Below are 19,283 nucleotides of genomic sequence, written 5' to 3'. Positions count from 1 at the left end.
AGTTTTTCTTTATTTAAAATAGGTTCTATTTGACTTAATAACTTAAACGTCTGGAACCATCAACGAGCGCATGCATAGACTTTTTATGTCATTTATAGGGTCTTCAGCACCCTATTAACAGCTGCTTGAATATCTGGGATGTCATCATAAAATGGTCTTTTCATTTTTTTGTTCGGTTTTGGAAATATAATCAAATGGTGATAGACATACCTTGCATTTGCCCAAATAGTCAATTAAAATTCTCCAAATTATATTTTTACTCGTATTTGATCCCACAGCCAACATTCTCGTAGCAAAATTTGTATCGATACCAATAACTTTACGGACTTTTTTATCCATTCTGCACGATTACCAGCTTCTGGATGACCTGACCTTTGCACAACATATAAATTCTCACGACCATTTTTAAATGGTGTAAATCGCGTTTAAACTTGAGTACAACTCATACAATCATCATCGTTTTCATCAATTCGTATGCCTCAGCGATTTTTTTCTCCAGTTTAACACAAAATTTTATATTTGCTCTTTGTAAGAATGGAACAACTGTAGACCTGTTCTTTTATTGAAGTGTCTGTAAGTTTGAAAGAGGGTGGATGTTTCTTTTCTAGTGGAATGTTGTTCAATGCTCTATGCTGCGTTAATGCAAACCGTTTGTTATTTCGTGCACATTGCAGAAAATGATCAAGCTTAAAACAAATCTGTATTTTTGCTGTTATAGTATGTGTATATTATTTGACTCGTTAATTTTTTTTAAATATTGTATACGTAAAACTAACTAAGCACAATCGGTTTGGAGCGCACTCAACGCTATAAATACAAATATACTTGTAAATCGTGGCAATTGGTTATTGTTGTATATCTATTTATTTTGTTGTATATTTTATGTATAAATGTATAAGTGCTGCATTTTTTAGATTTAACCGTACCGTGCATGTACTACAGCTAATAAGATTACTTAACATAAATAATACATACATATATATTTAATATATAACTTATACTTGCGCGTAACATTATGAGAAAATCATTAACAAATAGCTATCAATAAAATGAAACAGTATAACAAGCGCCTATTAATTTTAAATTTAAATAATTTGTTTGTCTTAATATTTGTTTATATATACAACAATCACATCTACTTTTGCGACGATTCAATACAAATTAAAAGATATTCTTGCAACAAATGGGTACATTTTGATAACTTTTCTTCACAAGAGAACATAGGTATTTATATGACCATCGTGTGCAGGAAATTATTGTTGTATGTGTACTATTTAGGTTAGGTATATTGATATATGATTTATTTAAGTATAAGTATAAATTATAGTTACGTTTGTGTGTGTGGAACAAATTCAATAGTTTCATTGCTTAAGCGTGTGATGTGGACGTTAATTCTTTACATTTACTACGCCCTTAAATACTAGTACAAAAGGCTTTTATATCGATATCGGTTTTTCGATTTTTGTGTTGCAAAAAATTTGTTTGATATGACAATCAGTGTGATGTTTGGTTTAAATATTATTATGGTTAAGAACTAGTACCATTACAGTGCGTTAGTTAAACACTAAATCACTTAAAGTACATACATCTACATGCGTATCGCACATTCAGTTTCTTTTACTCTTATAAATGTAAACTCCTATATAAAGAAAGAATATTTATTTATTGTGTTGTTTTCACATCCTGGAAAAATATATATTATTTTCAATTCCAAGTAGCAACGCGCCAACTTTTCCATCTTCAAGATTTTCGAGACACAACTTAATAGTTCCGCGAGTAAATTATTTTATATATAAATTACGGGTACTACACAATTCGTTAGCTGGACAAGTGCTAAACAGCAAAGGTATTTCAAATATATATGTAAATTATTTAAGTGCGTAGCATTTCATAGTTATCATCATATATGTATATATGTATGTATGTATGCAATATTGGTATAGTATAGTAATACATTTCAAACTTCTTGCTTATGCCATCGGTATGTTGTCGGGTAAATATTCAATGAAATTCGCTGGAAATTGGCCTTGTCGACCATCCACTTCACCAAAAAGCCAGTCTTCATTAATTTTGTACAGTATGGTCACTATTTCATTTTCCTGCAATTAGTAGAAAAGTAGAAAATGTGACTTTCAATAAAAATTATTTATATAACAATAATATTGTAGACAATATTAATATATAAATATATATATACTTAATACAAAAACAATACAATGTAAAAGAAAATTACATATATTTTTCTAACATTTGCTGTGGGCATTATATAATTTCTTCTCTTCTAAAAGCTAAAGCCAAAACGGATTTTTAAGTGCATGCAATAACAGTAAACTGTTACACTTACCTTCAAGGCCAAATCACCGTCATATTCGGCTGGGAAATTATAGAGGCTTCGTACGCGTAACGGCTTGGTTTTGGTTTTGTGCTCCACTAACGGAACTTTAACATCGATATAGTTTATAGGAAAAATACCTTCACAGCCTGAACGCGTGCGACCACAATACCATTCAGCGCTCACCTGCTTCAAGATACAGATTTTCTCGTTCGCCTGCAGATTCATAAAAGAAACAACATAAATAAAAGCTTGAACATGATATTGCACATCATACACACCCGAAAACTGAGATCGCCCTCTTCGACACCATCAAAGTCGTATAGCGCTACGCCATGTGGATTCGTTTCTTCTGCAATAGCGCCAATGTTCAATTGCAATGCATCCGCTTTGCCTGATATGACGGCCAGCAATGATACACCATTCGGTGGCGGTGGTGGTGCACATATCGGCATAGGAGGCGATGGTGGCGTTTGTGATGTGTCATCACCACTAAGTGTGAACTGCGATATCTGCAGCACCGGCGGTTTAGGTGCACGTGGCTTCTGTGATAATTTTGGTTTGATAATTGTTGGTGCACTAAGTGTGGGCGTCGGCGGTAGAAGACTTTTCCCATTACAGAGCGGATTGTCGTTACTTGATTGGATGCGCGAATTAATGGTGTTTAGATTGCGTACCGGTGCAGTACCAATGCTATTCGTTGCTGCCGTACAACCGTAAATACTGTCGACTGCTGTATTGAAACCACTATCAAAAGCCTCCCAAGGATCAAGCGGACTAGTAGTAGTGGCTGGACGACTGAGTGCGCTAAAATCATCTTCAAAACCGCTTTCCGGTTGGGAGACACTACCATTATTGGCCGAACTGAAATTCGAATCCGAACTGAAACTATCAACGCTAAGGCAATCACTATTTGACTTTTGTGTGAATGTTGGCGAACTTGGTGGTGAATCGAAAGTGATCAGTTGTGCTTCGGTTGTGCTCGGCGCACTTGCGCCACCGGCATTTCCAGCACTCAGAGACGTAAGCGATGTGGACGAATAACTGCTATTCCAATTAGCCTGCCAACTTTGGCTGTTGTTGCAACTATTTGTTGCATTGTTTGTGGTGGCCCACGTAGTTGTGCTACTGCTACTGCTGTTTGTTGTTGACACTGATGTATTGTTAATGGCATAAACACCGCTGCTGACACCATATACCTTATTGGCTTTATTATTATTGTTGCTAATACTACTACTGCTGCTTTTTTTGCTTCTGAAAATATTGCTCAGCAATTTTGTTGAGTGTGTGGCTGGTGGCTGAGGCGCTCTACGACCATTTACTTGCACTTTCGGTGGTGGTGGCCGTGGTGGTGGAACCTTTTTGCCATTGCCATTCGTATTAGCAAAAGCTGCCGCATTGGCGCCGAAAGGATCATCCTCCCAATTTGTGGTGGGCGTGTAGCGTGCTTGTGGAAACTTACGTGTTATCGCCGACTGATGACTGTTCATGTTAAAGCTGTTATAGTTGTTGTTGCTACTGATACTGTTATTGCGATTAACCGTGGGCATTGCAATCGAACCTTTGGGCGGTGGTGGTAGACTTATAGTCAATTTCTGTACGCCACGATTCTGTTGCTGATGTATTTGTTGTTGTTGCAATTGTATGCGTAGTTGCTCGATACTTGCATTAGCACCGGCGGCAGCATTTTGACCGCGCGTCACTGGTGGTGCAGGCGCTGGACGCGATGGAATCGTCATACTAATACGTTTTATTATATCTCAAAAAAGAGGTGGAAGTGATTCTAAAAAGGGAAAAACAAGTGTTAATTGATATTGGCTTTAAATATGTAGTGGATAAAATAAGTCACTCTAAACTCAGTAAGTGTAGACACAGCACTTACTTTGTGTTATTTTAACAAAATACAATTTAGGAAATTATTGACAATGACGACGCAATCAAAACCAAAACCAATTCTCAGTAATAGTCTTATAAAATGTTAAGTAAATAATAAATATTTTGCAGCGCTCTGAGAAATTTGTGTTCACTTTGAAATTGTTGCCGTTGAACTGTTTATGCATCGTAAAAATTCGCCCATTTAACTTTCAGCTGATAAGAAAGCCAACAACGATGACGGCGTAAATAAAATAAAACACAGAAGCATGCAATCAGTAAACGACGGTGGTTAGCAGGAAATCTGTAGTTGAATTAGAATTCCTAAAACATTTATCTTAATGAACGTAATTACAAATTAATACAAATAAACTATGCATTGCAAAAATTTACTGAATTGTTGAAGTGTTAGTAGAGAAGGGAGTAAAAATTAATAATTTCATTTTGAATGCAAACGACCTTCAAATGACAAACGCAGTGCTTACCAGCAAATGTAGGTATGTACAAATCTGAAACTTTTTTTATACTTTCATGACAAGTCAAACAAAGAGAAGTTGGTATTAAAAATGCAAATATCTTTGTTTTCATCGGAAAATCGGTTCTGATGGCGAAGGTTTAAAAGTTTTCACAAAGAACTTCTTAGATATGGTGTTTTCTATAAACCTCAAATATAATGGCATACCATAATTGGCTTGCAACTACTGGAGTATGTCAGAATTTTGAGACTGAAAACACATTGTTGGTGAGTTGGTTTTATAAAAAACGTTATACAAACAACTCTTCTATGGCATTTGTATAAAAACACAAGAATAGAATGAATTATGTAAGAGTACTCGTAACATATTTGCAAATAATGACAGAAAATGTTAAAAAAAAAACTTATGTATTAGCTTATTAGAACATCCCATTTTAGCAGAGATGTCTAGTCAATTTACTGCATATAAATGTTACTGTAATAAACTACTTTTGGGACTTTTTAAGTTCGCATAAAGATAAATATGTATTTGTTGTTGTTGTAGTGGCAGAAAACATTGCTATAGTAAAATTTTGAGGAATGGTGCCGAGTTGACCGGTCTTGGCCGGATAAAAATCCGGGTCCGTTCCAGTTACTTAGACCCGACTGTCGAGCGAACGGAATATGTATTTGTCTAACTACTTGCTTAGACTGTGTTCCGACGAGTACTCTTTTGTCGCTTATTATCGGCAAATTCCCTTTTTTTTGGCCGTTCATTGCATTCACACGAGCGACACGAGTGCGATAACTTGAGTCGAACAGTTGTATGCATTTTCTTTCATATCATATTCTCAAATTCTTGTACAGTGCAAAAAAATTATACTGTTTATTCACTCTTTTCTAAAATTTTTGTATTATTTTGTATTGTATTTATATATTTCCGCATTCAGTAAATATTGTTTTAAAACCGCGCGCTATTGCAACCATGAAAAGACTGGTTACGCACAAGAATACAAAGCTTGTCACCCGAACACAAGCGGTACGCTCCCTTCGTCTTTGTTCGTCGTCAATCGCCTATAAAAACCGTGTTTGGCGACAAAAAGAGTCCTCGTGTGAACATAGTGTTAGAGATGTGAATTAATCAGAAGTTCAGATTTTTACACGCGTAAATAATGCAATTAGAAATTAATATTGTAAACATATTTACATGATATTATAATAATAATAACACACACATATACTTAGATACACTTGATTTTATAATTTCAGGAAATGCGCACCAATTGGTCTGAATTCGTGATTTTACAACGCAATTTCTATTACGTTTATAGACAACATTCATATCGAGATAGAAATACTAATAAATTTAGCTATGACACCCCTTATTAGAGGAAAACACCCCGCCAAATTGTGCGGCCAGACAATGGCTTGCAAATAATATAAAATAAAATACTCAAACGCGAAAGGTGATCGCTGGTGACATAATTGGCGCCACAATAATAAAATTACTTAATATATACGCATACATAGATAAATATACTAGTACATATATATTATAGTTTATATATGCAATAAATTTGTGTAGATATATTTGTTTACGAGTTAGTGGGAATGACCGATAGGCGACACAATTGAAACTGTTATTGTGCAATTTAAATTATGACAAAGAAATCATTTTAGAGCCTCTATATTGATTTGATTGATCGCATAAACTGCGACTTCTTGAGGGCAAATCAATCGGTTAACAGATGTCTGTCCAACACTCAATTCGTGATGCTCATTCTATCATTTACACATCTGTCTAGTAGCAAGTGAATATGCTGTTTGGATGTCGATGGCCGAAACATGAACAAAAACGTTGTTTTTGGTATATAAAAATCACTACAACACACTCCTTCACACAAAAGAGGTATAATTTTCAAATAATACTGCTTTTTGACGGTATAAGTAGTATTATAAAAGTTCCTTATACACTTACCTACGGTAATGGAAATATAAACTGAGGCAAAACTTTTCATTTGTTGACATCTGGATTCTTTTTTTATTTACCCTGAACATGGTATATTAAGTTTGCCACGAAGTTTTTAACTGCTAGAATGAAACGTCATAGATCCTATAAAATATAAATATAGATGATCAGCATGATGAACTAAGTTGATTTAGCCATGTCCGTCCGTTTTTGTATATACGTACCTCAGTTTTTAAGATATCGATCTGAAATTTTGCACCTGTTTTTTCTCACTAAGAAGCTGCCCATTTGTCGAAACTGTCGAAATCGGACCACTATAGCATATAGCTGTCATACAAACTGAACAAACGTAAGCAAATGCTGGTATGGAAAACTTTTTTATTTTACGAGGCATATTCACGAAATTAAATCGGAATCAAGTTCTTGTAAGGAACCTTTGTATTTGTAAAGGGTGCAACCGAAGTTAATGTTTTTTTCTTGTTTTAAGCATGACATCACGCATATTGTTTAAATTATTACTTTGCAACTTTGTGCGTTGTTTTCTAAAAATTATATTGTTATCGTCACCCTAGAAGTACCTACATCGCACATCGAGGTTTAAATCCACGCACACATATAATGTTTAATGTGGTCAGAAATATTTCTCATCTTACTTCGTTAGTGTATTATATAAACTGTTTAGAGTCGACATCAAATAATATAACGAATAAAAAAATATAGAGACTACTCCTTACTTTTTTCTCATAACTCATATTTTTACGCAACATTTATCGATTTTCATTTTCTTTGTTTTTGTATACTTTGTATATATATATATCTATATATATTTTCTTTGATTGCTGCCTATTTTTTGATAACGCATTCCGGTTTTTGAGGCCATTGCATTATCGTCAACTGCCGCTAACTACATACAGGCATGTAATTGGCCGACCGACTGTTTGTTGACTGATCTGCCACTTTACTGACTCGTGTTTCGTCGTGCCGGGCACGGGTATCGCGGGTTATTTGCATTTTTAAAAAAAAAAAGCACACACAAATTCGCAACGTGGAAAATAAGAATAAATGAAATGTTTGAACATATGTACATATGCATGTATGTTATTGGTATGTTTTTGTACATATGTATGTAAGTAGAACTGGGGGCGGTGTTTAGAGGGGGACGGTGGCTTTGACATTCATTCCTCCGTCTACCTATTGTTGCGACTAAATAATTGCCAGCATACGAATGTACGATGTGTTGATGTATTATTAAAATGACAAAAGCGGACTTTTGTTTAAACCCAAAATATTATTAAAAAAATAACACCCATTTCCAGGAATTTAATAGAAACACAAAAAATACGAAATAATTTATAGTGTGGGTAAAAGTAGAAATTGGCAAAACCTTTCTTTCAAAAGTGTCAAAGATAATTAGAAAATAGAGGGAGTCGTGTGATAATTATAACGAACTTTGTTAGAAAACAAGTAGGGAAGGGCTAAGTTCGGGTGTAACCGCACATTTTATACTCTCGCAAGGTTAAGTGGTATATGGGATTTTCGTATATATTTAATTTAAAAATAGGAAGTATTGCATTCATTATTTACAATCACAAGCAAGAAGATATAATATTATTAGAAAGACTCTTCCTAAATTTCATTATTCATTTGTGTACACTGTGTCTAATAGGAATGATTGGGTAGCCTTACACACTGAATTTGGTTAAAATCGGTAAAGTATTTCCGCAGATGTAGGAGTTCACCTAAAGGTGGGCGGTGCCACGCCCAAATTTAATACTTTATGCGCATTTATTTATTGAGTTATCGCACTTTTAATGGTTTTCAACGTAACCGTTATATGGGGAGTGGGTGTGGTTATTATCTGATTCATTTTCACAGCGTATGAAGAAGTGCTAAAAAAAAGGTCGGTTGATTTAGCTTCAGCAATTTTGAAGACATGTACATATGTACATAAAACTATTTAGGGGCGGGGCCAGTAATGTATCTCAATATAGTGCTTAGTTATGGCTCTTTGTGGGTATTCGTTTAATCGCGTTTTGTGGGCGTGGAAGTAGTTCGATTACGCCCATATGCAATACCTATGTTGGGTGCCAAGAAACTTATGTATGTAGCAAGTTTCACTAAGATATCTCAATTTTTACTCAAGCTACCGCTTGCACAGACAGACAGTGACCCGGATATCAACTCGTCTCGTCATACTGATCATTAATATATATATATATATATATCTATCACAATTACTTTTAGTTAAGTAAATTGCACTGAGACAATTAAACACGTTTGAAAATAGAAATAACAAAATTAGCAATACAAGTCAACACGAAGCTCCGAAAAAAATCTGTGTCATACTAAAACGTATATATTTGAAATAGTGATAGCTTGTATATTTTGTTTATTGAGTGAATACATTTTCAACTCGCGAAACAAAAGTATTTTTCATGACTGATTTTCGCAAAGTAAAATAAATATATTTTAAATTAAAATTTACTCTTATATTTTTTACGGTACATATGCATGTATTTCGCTATAAAATTTGCATTACTTATTTACATACGTTAGTATTATGTGAAATATTTAGTTTGCCAATTATAAGTACAATACAAATAACTCTTAATTACATATATAAAAAAAGTAGTACAACAAAATATAGTTTTTGTGTACGGCTTTACGATTGATTGTACTCGTATATGCTACTAAATATGTATATATTTACATATGTAAGTTTATAAATATACATATGCAGGCACACGGCAATTCACAGTAAATCAAGTCAATAGTTTGTATGGTTGAAGCACCTCAAGGTCGTATAAATGTGCAATGCATGCAATAGATAAATAAATAAAAAATAAAAACAATTGTAAATTGAAAACTCAAACATTTCTATGTGAGCAAATGTCCATGTAAGTTAGAAAAAAAAACTTTGCGTAAATAGAGCGATGATAATAGTAAACTGGCCAATAAATCATATACATATATACACATATTTACCAAAACCACATAGTATATACAAAAATTGTGGGAGAAAAAAATTACAAGAAAGCACCTGAAGAAATACCGGCATATGTATACGTATATTCGTATGTATGTATATCCACTATTTACATATCGTGTATGCGGTCAAATTAATATTGTAAATAGTGTTCCGCACAATGACACATTTCTATAACTTAAGAGGTGGCCGTTCTCACCCGAAATGTTTACGAAAGATAACAAGCAACAAATTAAGAAAGTTTTATTCCGATATTTGTATTTTCCAATTAAAACAAGCAGATATGAGAAATTACAATACATTTTGACTAGCACTGGCCGTCACTCGAGTAATAAATACTATCTGCATTGCAATGATTTTATTAGTGATCGTTAGGACTTATATGACCACAATGGAATTTTTCATTCCAACAATATGGTCGTTTAATTGCCGCCATTTAATTGGTTTAAGATAGATTCTTGAGCCTATTTTTAACAAAAAAAATGTATTGTGCATCGGAGAATAAATAAAACCGTTCTTGTTAATATGAACTAATATATGCTCAAACAGTGTTGTTGCGACCAATGGTACAAGTAACATGTGAATTGTAAAAATAAAATGGAATACCTTAAATTGCGAGGGCGAGTGGTACGAAGTGAAAGCAACCATATTTAAAAATCACAGTGAACAGTCAAGGCAAATGAACAAATGCAATTGTATTAATTAAATTCACCTATGGCCGCATCGGCGTAAACCAAACCAGCGAGAAAGCAAGTAGAGAGCGAACATCATTTGAATATTATGGGTATTCAAGCATACAAATGTACAGATTTATTTATAGTAAATGCATATAATAAAAGCAAAATAAAATAATATATACATAAACATACAATGACTTAACTTAAGCTTCTCTGTATGTACGAGTACGTATTATTCTTCATTTGAAAGAATTAACTTTTGTGAAATAGTTAATCTTTTTGGTCATAAGTCTATAAAATGTATGAATAAACGGTGTTTTTGTCACAGATATTTGTTTGACCGGCGATTTTAATTTCCACTATACTACTACCAAAAACAAATTTTGTATAGAAACCAAAACTTTCTCTCTATTACGTTTCAAAATCTTATAAAATGTTTTATTAAACAGTTATTTTATTAAGCTTTTGTGTTTAGAAGAACAAATAATGTGATTAATTACTTAGTGAAATTACAAATAAATAATATAATATATAAATGGCAATGCATTAAAATAAACTTAAATAATGTGAAACATGTATTACTATTCATGCAAATTATCACAAATCTCGACTTGTGCAGATTAACTATATTTTTTTTAAATAAAATGATGATAAATGCTAGGTCCAGAAACAAATAAGGTATTTCGCATGTTTGTGAATAATTATCAGCAAATCGTTAAAAACAAAAAATTATACACATACATATGGTCATATCTACAGCAATGTTAAAAAAATAGCAGTTCCCGTTTGGGGATGAGAAAACATTGAAGGTTTTCATAATTAAGTACAATTCAAATTTAATTCAACTTTTTTACGGATAATATTATATAGACGAAAACCAGCGGATCTGTAATTTAGAGGTAATTAACTTTTAATTACATGCATTCAAAGAATGCGTCCTACATAAGACAATAAATACGATTTTATAAAATACTTTCTGCTTGAAGGTAGTATACATATGTAAGTAAACTTCGACACATATAAAACTAACTATATGTATCTATCTTGAAAGAAGTGTTTAAAGAGTAAATACAGTTAAAAACTTTTTGAGTGTATTTTAAATTATAAACTACTTGTACAACAAATTTTTTATTTACCTAATATTTGCACATGTTTTTTCAAGACAGCAGTATGTATGTATGTTTGTATATGCGAATGAATGTAAGTAAAAGATAAAAGTTCAACACATCGTGAAGAACAGCGACACACTTGGCAAAATTGACGAACACTCCAGAGATAAGTATATCGACATAAGTTGATAAACTTACACACTACTTTGAATTTCTGATTTTTATTGTTTTCATTTGGGCAAATTTACCTATTTTATTGATAAATCTACATGTTTATATACATACATTTACACTTTTTACTTTTATTGGCACAAATGTAAGAGTATACAAAAATTTTTTTTTTTTAATTTATTATAGTTCGATATAGACTTTATTTGAATGAAATCATGAAAAGAGCAGATAAACATTAGACTAACCGAGATAAAACGAATGTAAATGTTCATAATCTACATACATATGTACAAGTATATATACATACATACATATAAAGACCACAAATCTATGATGAGAAAATTGAATCAAATACTAATAACGAATAAACGCGACAAATTAAAAACAAATTGAAAACAGGTTTCCAAACGTGTGCAATTGTTCCCCACGAAACCTATGCTTTGCACTTTCCATACACATAAACGTAAGTATTTAAATTTACATCACAAAACATCTTTCTATAATCTTAAGTTATTGAAAAAATACCTCGTTTCAAAACAAGAGCCACCTCATCTCCCAAAAAAAAAATAATTACAACAACAAAAACCGTTTACTTCGGATGACCCTAAGCTAGAATACCCGTATAAATAAAAACGTTTTCCATACTAGGTATTGATTTTGATTGTCCAGTTTGTATGACAGCTACATCTTATAGTGGACCGAATTGAACAATTTGTTCGGCGATTGTACCTATACCTTAGACAACGACAGTCGGTTCTAAGTAACCGGAACGGACCCGAATTTTTATCCGGCCAAGACCGTCAGCTCAGTAGAATTCTGCCGCTACAACAACAACAATAATTGTCTAAGCTAAATTTCGGAAAGATAACTCGTCAAATAAAAAAATGGGTCGTCTTTAGTATACCGTCCCAGGCTTTCGGGGAAAGAATGGGTATGGCCGGATAGAGGAGATCGTCCAGATCAAGAATATATATAGCCGCGGGAAACTTTCGAGATATTTACGTTTAAAGTTGAAAATTTCAACTACGCACTTTTTCAATTTCAAATGAATTATGCACTTATATTTTTTACTTTTGTATCCATTTTATCCCCACAAAAATGTTTCATACAAGGACTTGAATTTCGATATTTCAAACTTTGGGACTTGTTTGGGTATATACGACAGACGGGCAGACTAAATATACTCAGCTCGTGACATCTCCGACGTTTTCTTCTAAGTGTTACAAATTTTGTGGCAAACTTAATATAGCATGTTCAGTGTATATAAAACAAAATAGAACGGCTACCATAAAAAAATATCGGTTTTCCTTGTATAATTTTTATTATGTATTATATTTTCGCAATTAAAAAATGTTCTGTTTTAACAACGAATACAGAATGGTGAGCCGCTAAGCTAAAAACTGATGCATACCTGTTAAACGCTTTGCTATTGATGGATGCCAACAAAGATCCAGAGGATAACGTAACAGTTGTATACTCCTTTAACTTATTTTCTTATTGCGCACCCAAGGCTTAAAAATATACGACTTATACGAAACTGTAAAGCAACAACACAATAGAAGAACCTCTTTTTCACTGCCCGCTCTGATGACGAACAGCTGCAAGGTTTTGCTAGCAACCACACAAAATTTTAATAGAAGAACGCTGACGTTTGTATGCGGTGGTTTCCGTGAATGTATTTATATCGGGGTAGAATATACACGAAAATAACGACGTAAAGATAAGCTTTGTTAAAATAAAGAATTGTAAATTTCGGTTTATCCGTAACTTTTGTATTGTATCTTTAGTTAATGTATATTCCTTGCTACAAAAATAATTCAACTCAAAATGCACAACCACACTTTTAAATTCACAAATGTTATGGTTTCCAGAAAAACATAGCACAAAACAATTTCTGACCTTAACTTTATAGAGGACACTATTCACAACTCGTAAGTTTTTATTATAATCTGCTTTCCAATCCTATTTCATTATTATAATTTTGCAGTTTATAGAAAATATTCTTTATTATCTTCATAAAAAATGTTCCACACATCCGCAACAACAGCACTTTGGTTGTTGTCTCGTTTCAAAATTGCGATTATTATGGGACATTTTTTTTAATTACCGTTTCACAATTGCCGTGTTTGTCGAGCAACCAAGACAAATATAAAGCGTTCTTCCAATTTTATATGTGTTGAAAAGAAAGAAATATATATATATTTTCATCTTTCTTTTACCCAAAACGGCAGTTAAAAAATAAGATGGTACGAACAAAAATTTGTTGTGAGTCATTTATTAGAGTTGCCAAGGCCATAGTATATTCCACTTAATAATATTAGATCTGGTAAAAAGTTCGTTCGGTTTTTATCTAAGAGATGGCGTTATTGTCCATAGTGTTACGTGTCGCATCATACCATACTATACGGCGCTGAAAACGTGTTTATTCTCGCTAAAAGTTTATCTTTGACAGTTTTTCGATTGTTTGACTCAGTACGTCAAAGATGGACACCAGTAAAAAGAAAATTCGCTATATTTTAAAATTTTTCTTCGATCAAGGCGAAAAAGCAGCCAAAGCGGCTGAACAAATTAATTTAGTTTATGGGCCCGATACTGTAAACGAACGTGTAGCACAAAAGTCTTTTGCTAGGTTCCGTTCCGGTAATTTCGATGTCAATTATGCACCACGCGTTGGGAGGCCTGTCGTCGAAATTTGCGATAAAATCATGGAAATAGTGGAAACAGACCGTCACGTGAGCAGTTATTTAATTGCTGAGGAACTAAAGATAAGCCAGAAAACCGTTTGGAACCGTTTGCATGACCTTGGATTCAAAAAGAAGCTCGAATCGCAACAAAATCGTCCCGTTTCTGAAGCGGATTGTGACTGGCGATGAAAAATGGGTCACTTACGACAACATCGAGCGCAAACGGTCGGGGTCAAAGCGCGGGGAAGCGGTGGCCAAGACCGGATTCTGCCGGTGGCCAAGACCGAATTCTGCCGCTACAACAACAACAACCGGATTGATGGCCAGGAAGGTTTTGCTGTGTGTTTGGTGGGATTGGCAATTAATCATCTACTACGAGCTGCTCGCCTATGGCCAAACGCTCAATTCAGCCCTCTACTGCCAACAACTGGACCGCTTGAAGGCAGCACTCATCCAGAAGAGGCCATCTTTGATCAACAGAGAACGAATTGGGTTCCATCAGGGCAACGCCAGGCCACACACGTCTTTGGTGACGCGCCAGAAACTCCGGGAGCTCGGATGGGAGGTCCTAATGCACCCACCTTATAGTCCGAACCTGGCACCAAGTGATTACCATCTTTTCCTGTCCATGGCGAACGCGCTTAATGGTGAGAAGTTGACCTTAAAAGAGGCCTGTGAAAATTAACTCTCCGAGTTTTTTGCCAATAAGGACGCAGCCTTCTACGAGAGGTGTATAATGAAGTTGGCAAAAAGTTTACGAACAAAACGGCTCATATTTGACTTAAATCGGACAAATGTACATAAAGTTATCATCTTTTGAAAAATCAATATAAAAAAACCGAACGAACTTTTTACTTGACCAATATTATTGACGAAATCTTTCAAACGTCCACAATTTTACTAAGAATTTAAAAAAAATTTAAGTTATAATTCATTTTATTTCCTATTTCATTGGATAGAACATACCTCCTTAGATCAGTAATGAAATAGAGCATAGATATAAAATTAAATATCATTTTCCCTTTTTTGAAATCGTAAAATATAAAGATTAATCTATAAAAATAGAATGTATTGCTGCATAAATTGTTTACACGAATTTTTTTAATCTATAATTAATTCAAATATATTTTGTTAATTCGAATTTCTGAGAGGAAGTTTATTTTCACATACAAAATTATTTTCTCCAAGCAAGTTTGAGATTATTAATTTAAAAAAGAATTATAAATATTATTTAAAGTGTTTCAAAGATAAATTGAGGAAACTCTGACAATAAATAATTAACTCTACTCAACTTAAATATAAAAATGTATCATTTTAATAGAAATAATATATATCAATGACCACATTTAATAATTTATTGTTGAAGAAGTTGAAACAAAGATTATTATATTACATTTTAATTTCTGTTCTTTTAGCGTTCTTTAATTCCTAAGCTTCTATACTTTTATTCCTTAGTGCAGTCAAATTACTGTAAGTTTTGAGTAATAGTAATTTGTGTTAACATCAAATATATACATTACAAAAATTATACAAGAGACCAAAATGTAACTACATTTTAATATAAAAAATAATATCTTAAACTGTAAATATTGCCTAAGAAATATTTATAAAACAGTAAAATTTATTAAATTTAGAGTAAAAGGCAATGAAGTTAGTCTCCTGTAAATTCAAGCGATGCAGAATTTAATGTGCAGCATTCAACCAAGTTAACATTATTAAGGAATAATGTGTATTTTTTTAAATGTGATAACTTTTATTGCATTATACTTTTAAACTACAACGCTAATCGATGCAGTGAAATTCGCGTATTTACCTATTTACTTATGAATCATGTTTTGTTTCGATAGTGCCAAGAACAAAATTTGGCAACTACCCTGGGGGTTATATGAAAAACTCGCACAAACATTCTTTTCTACACATTCATATAGTTCACACATACACGCGACCACGATTACGACCACGCCTACAATGCCCTGCAGCTTTCCAAGGAGCGCTTCCTTACGTAGTTCGTTCGCACTGATCCACTGTGATATGATCTTATTTAATATTTTAGGTGTAACAGTTAATGCTGCTGCTGCTATGATGTGGATTAATGCTGCAGTGGGAATTGGAATAGGGCGTTGCTGTTGTTGTGACCAGTTATTTAGGTTTAAATAGGGTTCTCACGAAATAATGCAATTGCTCTTCTCTTGTGGATTACCATTTTCACTCTCAATGGATATGAGAAGCCGATGAAAAATATCAGCAACAGACTAAAAATTGAAACCGTTTTAAAACAATTTATATTATATAATTTGTATAGTATTTACCTCGTTTTGCTTAGCTGAGGTTTCCAAAAATATAGCGCGCCATGATTCCGCTAATTTACGCCCTTCTTCAGTAGATACCATGCGCTCTTGGTGTAAATCGGTTTTATTTCCAACTAACACAACAGGTACACTATAAAATTATACATATATTGTATATACAGAAATTGAATAAAACAAATAGATAATAGATTAATGTTATACTTACTATTTCTTTCCCATTACATCCAATAACTTTTCGTAAATGATTTTAATGACTTCAAAAGACTTTTGACTGGTTATCGAATAGACAAGAACATATCCGTGGAAGTCCATGCTATATTGCACAGGAAATATGCTGTACTCATCCTGTCCAGCTGTATCAACTACTTTCACATCGTAGTCCTGCGAATTTACACGAGCTATTTTCGTAAAGGCTAAGGTGAGCAAAAGTAATTAGATACACTGTTTGGTAAATTAATTGGGCGGATATAAATGTATATTTTCAATAGGTTATCAAGATATCGGTATAAAATAAAGCAACTAAATTTTGTAATATATGTGGTGGCTGTTAATCTATATAATTCATAGCGATCTACTTCCACATATTTTAGTTTTCGGTTTTAAGTTGATACTTTTATGGGGGTTGAAGTTTTTATTTTCTGAACAGGGTATATTAAGTTTGCCACGGAGTTTGTTACACCCATGGGTCAGATCTGAAAACTATAGCTATTGGAGCTATAATACAAATTGATAGACACTTTTTTATTTGACAACATATCTTCACGAGATTTGGTATGAAACATTTAAGGTTACGATAGAGTTCCTAAAAAATGTTCAGATCGGACCAGTATAGCATATATCATAAACACTGACCGATCAAAATTAAATTTTTGTATGCTATCTTTTGTAAAGGGTGTTATAGCTTCGGTTTAAGAGAAGTGAACATATTTTCTTGTTTTTATTTGTGAAAATATTATACTTAGAAACTTTGTGAATTCTCTTATATACAAACATATGTATGTAATTGACTGAAAACTTCAAACAAAATTTCTTGCCACGCTCATGCCTATACACACATATATGTACATATGTATGTCTAACAGCTGAATCATTTATAACACGTCTACTAAGTTATATATATGAATATGTAACTCATTATTTATAAATTTTGTTATAACATCAAATATTTACACGTTTAATACGTATAAATAACATAAAGTTAGAGTAAAGAACTAGGAATTAAGGTATAACATTAAAATATAAGTAAGAAAGAGAGTATGAATTGTAGAATAATCAAATATAACAACGTAATTTTCTTCAAGGTTTTTTAACAAACTTGTGTATACAGCGGATCACTCGTCGAACAACTTCCCCATTGGTCATATACATACATACTATGTATATATGTATATGTCTGAGTTATTGAAATAATCCATGAGCGAGTGACATACAAAATGTTTGCAAATAAAAAATATATTATCAGATACTAAATAAAACTGAACACTAAACAAAAAAATAAACTAATGATAAAGAAAAAATATAAACTGTATTTTTTATACAACTAGTTACTAAAAAGTAAATCAATTTATTTTGTGCATATCTTTTTCATTTAGGCGAGGTCAACAGTCACAGCGATAACATTAATCACATTGACGCACATCGATGTCATTCATTAAAAATTTTGCGTAACCAACTCGTAAAATTAACATGTGCTAAGATACACTTCAAAATAATATAATACTTTCCGTTATACCAATAACATATAGATAAATTCTTTCAACTCTAACCTTTTAATAATGTTTCACAACCTCGAACATTTGTATATGTATATGTACTTACTGTTCTCAATTGTCGGATCGTAGGAGTCCACAAATTGACCCTCAACAAATTGTATGCACAACGATGATTTGCCTAGACAGTTTCAGGCAACAACACAAAAGACATCATAGATCATTAGCCCCAACGAAGGAACGTAAAATTATAAATATAAGACAAAGCAAATATATAAATGTTCCATATTAAATCAGCGACAATGTATACAGATGTATACGCATTGTTTGTACAGATTTCAGAAGATAATATAAAGAAGTACAATATAAAATAAAATTAATGTACGTATGTTGAATTGTTATGTTATTTCTGATATCTGAAATTCAGGAAGCGAGCGACCCTAATATCCTACCCACAGAGCTGTAGCCCATCATGGCAATATTGCGTTCCTTGAGTGGCATTTTATGCTTGTTCAATTATTTTATTTCAAACAGATTTGACAAACACTCTATATTCAACTCTTTACTAATTTACAACTTTTTTACACAAATTGCGTTCTTAAAAATTAAATCTTCACGATAACTTCTCCAAAAAAAATTTACTACTGCAATTGTGGAATATTTTCCTATGTATTCTGATTTATCACCATTCATTTTGGAGCTTTTTCTTATATTTCTAATATGTTTCCCCTTTTCAGCTGTTTCCAACAAATTTCACATATAGTTGCCCTTATCACACGGATTTACTTTTTTCCACACTTGCTCAGCTGAGTAGCTTTATTTTGCACTATATTCGCTTATTGAATTTGATTTAATACTGTACTTTATGATATGATTTAGGTATTTCAGTTGATAAATTTAAAAAACATGTAAAAGTTAATATAGGTAAATTATTTATTTTTGGTAAATTTTTGACCAGAAATAATTGAGTAACACAGCCGTTTTATTTTTGAAATTTACTTTGAATATTAT

The 19,283-nt window shown here is 32.8% G+C and overlaps 2 protein-coding genes across 5 annotated transcripts; both read right to left on the bottom strand.

Annotated features, from left to right (window-relative positions):
* Positions 1-703: 703 nt before the first annotated feature.
* l(3)05822 (lethal (3) 05822) lies at positions 704-13,655 on the bottom strand. Of its 4 annotated transcripts, XM_014233696.3 has the most exons (5): positions 6,852-7,325; positions 6,637-6,771; positions 2,614-4,115; positions 2,345-2,548; positions 704-2,099 (listed from the first exon to the last, which is right to left on the bottom strand). In XM_014233696.3, exons 3-5 carry the CDS (start codon positions 4,069-4,071, stop codon positions 1,971-1,973), a joined length of 1,791 nt encoding a protein of 596 aa, XP_014089171.3. In that variant the 5' UTR covers positions 4,072-4,115; positions 6,637-6,771; positions 6,852-7,325; the 3' UTR covers positions 704-1,970. The 4 variants fall into 4 exon arrangements, with proteins under 4 accessions (XP_014089171.3, XP_014089169.3, XP_014089170.3 ...); XM_014233694.3 differs by lacking the exons at positions 6,637-6,771; positions 6,852-7,325 and adding an exon at positions 12,982-13,655; XM_014233695.3 differs by lacking the exons at positions 6,637-6,771; positions 6,852-7,325 and adding an exon at positions 13,470-13,655.
* Positions 13,656-15,587: 1,932 nt separating this feature from the next.
* Rheb (Ras homolog enriched in brain) lies at positions 15,588-18,950 on the bottom strand. Its single transcript, XM_014233669.3, has 5 exons — positions 18,725-18,950; positions 18,382-18,453; positions 16,769-16,976; positions 16,564-16,693; positions 15,588-16,506 (listed from the first exon to the last, which is right to left on the bottom strand). The coding sequence occupies exons 1-5, from the start codon at positions 18,771-18,773 to the stop codon at positions 16,417-16,419; spliced, it is 549 nt and encodes a 182-aa protein (XP_014089144.1). The 5' UTR covers positions 18,774-18,950; the 3' UTR covers positions 15,588-16,416.
* Positions 18,951-19,283: the final 333 nt, after the last annotated feature.

Source organism: Bactrocera oleae, chromosome 2 (assembly GCF_042242935.1).
Source record: "Bactrocera oleae isolate idBacOlea1 chromosome 2, idBacOlea1, whole genome shotgun sequence".
In the NCBI taxonomy this organism is placed as follows: Eukaryota; Metazoa; Arthropoda; class Insecta; order Diptera; family Tephritidae; genus Bactrocera; species Bactrocera oleae.
Note: the sequence above shows the minus strand (reverse complement) of the source record. Positions and strands in the feature narration are given on the sequence as shown.

Excerpts from the sequence above, each read along its gene's own strand:
- Rheb (XM_014233669.3), bottom strand. The coding sequence starts at position 18,773 with ATGCCACTCAAGGAACGCAATATTGCCATGATGGGCTACAGCTCTGTG. Across the intron at positions 16,977-18,381 it reads CGATCCGACAATTGAGAACA|CCTTTACGAAAATAGCTCGT; the intron begins GTAAGTACATAT and ends TGCTCACCTTAG. Across the intron at positions 16,694-16,768 it reads GATGTAATGGGAAAGAAATA|TGTACCTGTTGTGTTAGTTG; the intron begins GTAAGTATAACA and ends ATAATTTTATAG.